This window comes from Parus major, chromosome 18 (genome assembly GCF_001522545.3).
Source record: "Parus major isolate Abel chromosome 18, Parus_major1.1, whole genome shotgun sequence".
NCBI lineage: Eukaryota > Metazoa > Chordata > Aves > Passeriformes > Paridae > Parus > Parus major.
The window spans coordinates 5,920,075-5,928,349 of NC_031786.1; the positions used below are offsets into that span (position 1 = coordinate 5,920,075).

The 8,275-nt window shown below is 57.5% G+C and overlaps 1 protein-coding gene across 16 annotated transcripts in view; it reads right to left on the reverse strand.

Moving 5' to 3' along the window:
* Positions 1 to 6,294, reverse strand: part of CACNA1G (calcium voltage-gated channel subunit alpha1 G) — a 145,250-nt gene extending 138,956 nt beyond the window's left edge. For all 16 annotated transcript variants that reach the window (XM_033518666.1, XM_033518662.1, XM_033518663.1 and 13 more), the window contains exon 1: positions 5,618 to 6,294. In XM_033518666.1, the coding sequence (XP_033374557.1) occupies positions 5,618 to 5,853 (236 nt within the window). In that variant the 5' untranslated portion in view covers positions 5,854 to 6,294. The remainder of the gene's footprint in view (positions 1 to 5,617) is intronic.
* Positions 6,295 to 8,275: the final 1,981 nt, after the last annotated feature.

Sequence of the window (8,275 nt, forward strand, 5' to 3'; positions counted from 1 at the left end):
GGAAGGGAAGGGAAGGGAAGGGAAGGGAAGGGAAGGGAAGGAAGGAAGGAAAAGAGAGAGAGAGGAAGAAAGAAAGAAAATAAAAGAAGAGAAAAGAAAGAAAACTTCTGGAAGTCATTACAATTCCTCTGCTCCAGTCTCCTTTTTGGCAGACAGCTTCCCTCTCTCCCCTTCCCTCCCCCTCCACCCCACCCCAGCCCGCTTCAAAATGCCAGCCTATGATTTTTAAATGAGAAAAAGCTGCGCTGTACTCCAGCACTTGGATAAACTCCTACACAAACTTCCAGATGTGACACAACAGCCTGGAAGGGGGAACTCGCAGAAGAATCTCCTTCAAAAACACATAGGCAGGGAGCAAAGGAAGCGCCTGGCTGCCGGCAGGGCCGGGCGATGGATGTGTCCAGAGATTGCTGCTGAGATAAGGGGTCACCTAGATTAGGATCAAGCTGCTCCTGGCTCTTCCAGGGAGGCAGGGATGAGAGGAATGCTGGCCACTGAGCCCAGCTCTGGAAAGTGAACACCGCCTGCTGCTCCCACTGAGCTCCCGAAGGGTTTGTGAACAGCAGGGAAGAGGATTTGTAGTTATTCATCTCCTGGGAGGAGGGGAATAACCACAGCACAGCACCCCTGTGCTGCCCTTGCTAAAAGGTGATGGGTGGAGATGGTGATGCAGGAGCTGGCAGGGAAGCTCCAGCTCCTGCCCTGGGAGCAGCAGGATGCTCCACCCCAGCCAGGAGGGCCAAGAGGCTGTGGGAGACCCCTCAGCCAGGCACCAGCCAGATAAGTCAGGTTTCTTTTCTCCCCAGGAGCCAGGGAAGGGGAACAGAGACAGCAGAAGCTTAGCCACAGCGGGAGAAATTCCATCTGTCCAGGTAGGGGCGGGAGGCACCAGCTGGTGAACTGGGTCACGGGAGAGAAACAAGCTCAGGTCCCCTGGGATGGATCAGACACAGGTGAAGCAAATGGATTCTGGCTCCTTTGCGGGCTTTTTTTTAATGAAAACAAGATCAATTTCAGGTCTGAACTGTCAAATCAAAGCATTTTGCTTTGTTAAACTCAGAAGTGAGGCTGGAACAAATGTATAGAAGTGTAAGGACACCACGTGCACTTGCCCCAAAAACACACCCTTTTAATAACAAAAAAATATATTTTTAACCCTGCATCACACTGAACTCTTCAAAGAGCAGCACAAGCAGTGCTTGGCTCTCCCCATGAGCTGCCATGGCTGAGGAGGGGGTGAGGACACCCCAGTCTCCCACAAGGTGACAGGAGTTCCACTTGCATTCCCATGGGAAGGGCTACCGGGGGGCACTGCTGGGGCTGGGGAGCCCAAACCACAGCCCAGCCCAGCAGCCTCAGGTCCCATCCCCAGCAGGCAGGGGGATCCCAGCTCTGGTGCAGTCAGACACACAGACATGCCCCTCCTGAAGAGCTGGAGGAGCCAGAGGAGCACAGAGCCCAGGGTGAGCTCAGCAGGGGCTGACAGTGCCCTCAGAGGGACCGGTGCTGCCTTTCATGAAGAACCATATTCCAGCTCCAGCCATCCTGTCAGCCAGCCTGGTGCAGAGCTCAGCTACACCTCACCATGAAGCCCTGGGGGTTCCAGACCCATTCCTGGAGGTGTCTGGGCACCTGCAACTTCCAACAGGAGTTGGGGTCAATCAGCACTCTCCAGGACCCAGCTTTGGTCACCCACCTCTCCCTGCTGGGGAGTGAGCAGAGCCATGCCAGGCAGCTGCTGGAAGAATCCTCTCTGGTTTACTGCAGACAGAAGGCAGGGCTGATTTCTGTGACCAGATCAAGATATGTTTCTTTGCCAAAGCCATTCCCAAACCCCCAGGCGGGATGGGAGCACCTCTCCCAGCATCACCCAAGCCTCCCCTTCCCAGAGAGGGAATTTGCAGAGCTGCCCTTCACCCTCCAAACCAGGAGGAAAAAACCAGGATTTCAGCCAATTTGGATATGTCTCCCCAGGAATGGCTGCACCTTCCAGCAGGTTTTTGTGGCGCCCCGTTGACACAGGCTGCTCTCCAGGCAGCAGCTCTCTGCAGGCAGGCAGGCGTGAGGGATGAGGCAGTTTCAGTACTACAATAGATATCACAGATCCTTTCAGTCACACTTTTATTTCTCTGTTCAGATCTCTTAATGCCAAGTGGTAGCATCCTCCCCACTTTCTCCATCCCTGCTCTTCAATCACTCCACAACTCTCAAGAAATAGCCTCGTTTCTTGTCTCTGATCAGAGAAGCAGCCTGGCAAAGACCCTGATACAGCCCTTTCATCTTCCCATCCTTCATGGTGCTTTCATTTTACAAGTGAAAGTCAAGTAACCAGCTTGCCTCCTCTTTTCTCCCCCTCAGAGACTCCTGCTCCTCCTCTCACAGCCTTGCCAGCACACCAGGACACCCTGCATGTGCCACAGCCCTCCTCATCTCTGAGCCTGTGGGTCCAGCACTGTGACAACTAAACTTGTCCCCTGCTCCTTCTTCCCTCCTGACCCAGGCAGCTCTCACCCAGGGAAGAACTTTCTACCCCAGAGAATATGCAGGCTGTCATCCAGGCCTGTCCTCTCAGGTCCTCATGGCTCCCAGAGAGGTTTTCACTCAAAGACCACAATGGAGTGGCCAGGAAATACAGGTTGGTACATCTGGCACATGTTTAGAGTTAAAAATCCCAAGGTTTCAGGCTCTAGAAAATTGCTGGATCAGGACAAACTTCATTGCCTCTTTCTAGCCCTAAAGGGGAGGAGGAGCAGGAGAGCAACACAGTACCCCACATCCCTTCTCCACACAGCAAGAGAAAAAGCTCCCTGGTCCAGGCAGAGAATGCTCTAGACAGAAACATGGCAGAAAACCCCAAAACAAACCTCCTCAAAAGGACTTTGCATCCTTGCTGGATACTCAGAACCTCAGCCATCACCCTCCCCTAACCCAGCCACACAAACTGCCTAGACAGGGATATAGAGCAGAATCCCAGGAGTTCCAGCTGCACTTTGGGGGTACAAACCACCCCTCCTGGGCAAGAGTGGGTCCTGCCCCTCCTCCTGATGCCCCATCAAGAGTGAATTTTATCAGTCAGATAAGAGCACCACAAATCTGCCTGGAAAAGCCCCAAGCTCTGCATCCCCACAAGCACAGCTCAAACCAGAGTCGTCCCATCCAGTTTCTGCAGGAGCCAATGCAGAAAGGCAAAAATCCACCTGAGACAGTGGCAGAAGGCAGTGAAAGCTTCAGACTCCCCAGAGCTGGGGCAGGATTCACCAGCCACATTAGCCAAAGCACTGTCACTCCTCTGCAGGGCAGCTGCTGGCAACAAAGACTTTCCAGCAACGTGATTACATGGTTTTAACACTGGGGCACGATTCCTAGATTACAGCCTGAGAAGGACTGCCACACTAAAGAGAAAAAAAAAAATAAAAGTAATAAATATAAACAAGAGCAGGCTCAGCTCCAGCACTGAGTGGTAGAGAGGCAAAGGGGTGAGCAAGACAATGCCCTGCTGAACAGCCCAGCAAGTGATGGGACACAGTGCAGGTACCAAGGTAGCTACTGTGTTCCTTTCTGGACTGATTTTTTATTTTTTTTTTTGTGTTGTTTTTAAATAAACTCCCCCAGTTTTGGGTCAGTGACCCTGAAAACAAACAGCTGCATGCAACCACATGACTCAAAGATCCACAGCATCACCCTCGTGGCCCCGGGACTCCCAGCAAGATTCTTTCACTGTCAGTAACAAGTGAAAAATTGGTAACAAAAATCCCAGCTAGTGGGACTGCACTTAATGTTCATCCCTGGATTGCAATGATATTTGCAGGTGTCCACAATACCACTAATTTTCCGAGGACAAAAGTTAATCAGCTTGTTTTTGCAGCCATAGAGGAGAAAACACATTTCAAGCCACTACTGGGGTGGGTGATTTTACTGAAAACACAAAAACATGCAGGTGTTAACATCGGATTCAAAACATCATTTCAAAGATTAAAAATCAAAAAAAAAAAATTAACAGAGAGACTTGGAAACATATTTAAACCAGCAATCATAAATATTATTAGTCATAGTAGGCAACAAGAACACACTGACTTGCAGCCTCTTGTTAATATTTCTTTCCAAAACAGAAGGCTTCACAAAGTTGCAAGATTTCCTAAGATGTTTAAATAAAGGCAGCTTTGAACTGATGGTCTGAAAGAGTTCTGAGAGTATTCATGACTGAAAGAAGAGAAATCTCTGGAAGAGAAATCTTGGATTTTTCCCTTCTGGGGGACATTTTAGGAGAGAAGGCACCCTATTTATCAGAGAAATCATTGCTGAAGCTCAAGTAAAACGATATTCACAACTCCAGCAGACCCTCACCGCTCTTCCCAAGCACACCAACCTCAGCTGAGATGTAATCCCTAACAGTTCCCGCACACCAGGAGAGGAGAAGGATTAGCACAGGGTATTCTGGTACCATGTAACATGTCCTCCCTGCTGCTGCACAGCCTCTCACCCTCCAGACGTGGGGCTGCTATCCAGACCTACTTGCCTGCCGCTTGTGCCAGCACAGCACAGACGCGGGAACTTCCCGGGAAGCGGCTGCCTCTGCTGGACCAGCCCCTGCTGGAAGCCACATCGCTTCACTTTATTTCATCTCGGGGTTATATTTCTGCAAATAATAAATGAAACTGGAATTTGGGGATGGTAAAATACTCTGAATGCTACAAGGCATGTGCTGGTTGCAACTCAGCTCCAAAGGAAAGCTTTAAAGACATCAAGACTGTAGAAAGAAAAGAATTTTCTACGGTCTCCTCTATTTCTTTCTTTCTTTCTTTTTTTTTCCTCTCCCCTTCTTTTGAAAGCTTAAACTTAACTAAAGCAGCTCGGCCTGTGCCAGAGCAGAAAGGGAGCTTGGAAGGAGATCAGAAGCCTTTGGGGGGTTGTGGCTCACCCCAGGATCTGGCAAACCGCTGCCCTTGGCCAATGCACACCGGGACCGTGCCCCCCGCCCTGCCCCGACCCCTCCAAACCAGGAGCATCCCCCGGGGGACTGCAGAGAACGGGACCTTCAACGGGCCTCGAGCACCCGCAATTATTTAGGGACCCTGGAGCAGGGCAGCAACCCAACCCCCCTAAACCTCCGCCTCCCTCTAGACTGCACCCGTCTCCCAAACCCTCAGGCAAGGGACCAGGGAGCCTAAAATGGGCAAGAAACGGGGTCAGGAAGGAAGAACAAGAAGGCAAGAGAGCGGGGTTAGGGTCCCTCAGTGTGTTAGGGGAGCAGGACCAGAGTCGGTGGATCCCCGGAGAGGGCGGTCCCCATCAGCTCCCGCTCCGAGTCCCCGTAGAACGGAGCGCTGAAGCCCGCGGGAGCCGCGGCACTGCGGCCCGGCAAGGGGAGCACGGCTCGGACCGCCGAGCCCCTGCAACAGAGCGGAAAACTTCCCGGCCGAGCACCGGCGAGGGGGCGAGCTTCGCCGGGTGCCCCCCGCCACCCCAGGGACGGCGGGTGACAGGTCCTCCCAAAGCCCGGCTCCTTCCCCATCACCCGGCGGGCTCTAGACGGGAGGTGTCCCCCGCCCTGCCGCCGCTCCGGATGCGTGCAGGCCCCGTGGGGCTTACCTCGGGGCCGAACACCTGCAAAGGATACGGGTTACAGACCAGCCGGAGGCACCAGCTCCGCGGCCGGCTTTCCTGGCTCAGGTAGAAAAAGACGACGGGGGCCAGTGCTGGGTAGGGCAGCGCCTCCGCCTCCGAGTCGCCGCTGCCCGCCTCCCTGTCCCCCGGCCCCAGGTGGCCCCCGGCCCCGGACAGGTCATTAAGGCGGATGAAAGTCTTGGCTCTGCCCGGCTCCTCCTCGGCCGCTCGAGGTCCATCTTCGTCCATCCTCCGGCCGGCGGCCCCGGGGGAACCGGGGCGACGCGGAGCGAGCCGCTGGGACGCCTAGAGCGGCGCGGCCATGGCGGGGCCGGGGGGCTGGAGGCTGCGGCGGGGCGGCTTCAGCTCCGGGGCGGCTTCAGCGCCGGGGTGGCATGGCCAGGCGAGCCACTGCCTCGCCCCGCGCCGGGGCCGGGGCCGGGCCGCCCCCCTGGTCCTGCCCTGCCGTCTGCGGGCTCCGTAGCTCCTCCTCGCCGTGCCTTCGGGGGCCCGAGCCGGCCGAGTCGCGGGCAGGGAGGCGGCGGCGGGGCGGCCCCCGCTGCCGGTGCTGGCCCCCACCCGCGGGGCGGGCCGCCCTTAGCGGCTCTGCCTGTCACCTCCGCTCCCCAACATCTGCCCGGGGCGGGGGGGGATGCTGCCCGGCGCCCCGCGGACGGGCGGCGGCGGAGGATGCTCCCGCGGCGGCCGCGCCGAGCCGAGCGCTCCGCACAGCTGGATCCCTCACTCCAACTTCAAGTCCCGGCTCCTCCTCCCCCCGCCGCCAATGGGGGCTCGCCCGCGGCCCCCCAGCGCCTCCCCATTGGCTGCAGCCCGTGTCCGTCACGGGGCACAGCTGGACGGGCAGCGCGCTCCCCGCCGGGGCTGGACGGGGCGCACCCGCCCGGGCACCGGGACCAGGCACCCCCTGCCCTGCGGGGGGACAGCGGGGACACCGAGAGCCGGGCGCGGGGAAGAGCGGGAGAGCCCCAGGCCGCGTCAGGCGGAGGAAACCCCCGGTGGGACACTGCAGCGCCGGGGGAAGCCGAGGGAAGGCAAGAGGGAGACCGCCCAAGGGGGAGACCGCCCGGCGCTGGCTCTCTTGCGGGAGGCAAGAGCGCCAGGAGAGCAAGGCCGGCAGGGCCGATGTGCCGAGAGGGATGCAGGAGGCGGTATGGAGCCCTCCCGAGTGCTGCCTGAGCCTTGCACGAGATGCTCGCCCCGCTGCGGGTCCTCGGGGGTTCCCCCTGCCCCGTCCTCCCCCGCCTGAGAGCGGAGACCGTGCCGCTGGGCTCGGTGCATGTGGGTCACGGACCGGTGTTCCCCCCTCCCAGTCCCCGGCTGCTCGAGCGTGGCCATCCCGTCCCGAGCCCTTCGGGGACCCGAGCCCGGCCAGCGGCTCGCAGAGGGGCTTGGCCCCGAGGAGGGGAGGGGGACCCGTGGCCCCCCAGCCGTGGGAGAAGCCGCTCGCCCCGGCTCGGAGGATGCGGCCGGAGCTCCCTCTGCCGGTGCGAGTCCCGGCCGCGGCGAGAGCCGGCCCCGACGACGGGGACGAGCCGCCAACGCCCCGGGGACAGGCGGGGGACACACGGCCCCGAACGGGGGGCACGGCCCGCTGGGCGTTCCCGGCCACTGCCGAGTCAGACCTTCCTCCAGAGGGACCCGAGTAAAGGATTTTCTGCCAGCGCCCCGCGTCTTGGCTGAGCCAGGCTGAGCCAGGACCCTGCTTCTAAATGCTTAGAATTTTTTCTTTCCGCTTTGCAAACACCTTTCTCACCCTCCCCCAGCAGCCGCTCCATCGTATTTATATAAATATGAGCATGTCCTTCCCAAGAGCTCCAGCTAGTCCAAAAACACCTGCAAGAACAACAGGCAGATGCTCCTGTCTGACCCAGAGTGCCTTCTCTTGGCCAAATCCTGCTGGCCTGGGAGCACACTTGATCTTGGATTCACAGCCTGTGCTGTCCAGCCCGAGACGAGTCACACGGCTATTGGCAAAACTTCAAGGCCAGGCAGGCTCTGCTGCAGAGCTGTGAGCCCAGGCAGGGGAGATTCAAACCTCACAGCACCCCGTGCAGGGCCAGGAGCCCCTCCTGCGAGTCCAGAGGGACCCTGGTGTGACAGCAGATGGCACATGTGGCACCAGGCCAGGGGAGAGCCTATGACACGGGTGCTAAGGACAGGGACTCCCATTTTTTCCCCAGGTTTCTGAGCGATTCCCCACTCTGGATGTGGTGTGTGCACGGAAGGGGCAAGGCTCGGCTGTCTTTGGCTTCTCCCTGCCACAGCCAAGGCACAGAGCAGCCAAAGCACAGAGCAGCCAAAACACAGAGCAGCCAAAACACAGAGCAGCCAAAACACAGAGCAGCCAAGAGCTCCCTGAGCCCCCAGCCAACCCTCCCGCAGTGGGGCACACACCAGCCCTTGCTCCCTGGCAGAGCACAGCCCAACAGCTCGGCTGTGGTACAAATGTAATTGCTGGGAAGGTCCACAAACACATTTGCATGTACAAGGTGCAGTCTTAGATCAAGCAATTTCCTCACTACATATGTACAGCCCGGTCACAGCTGCTTTTGATCCGATTCTCTTTGTATCCCGATAATGTACAGAGAGCCTTTGTGTGGCGGTCTGTTTATTTAAATGGATTTGGAGCAAACATTTTTTTAAAGCTGAA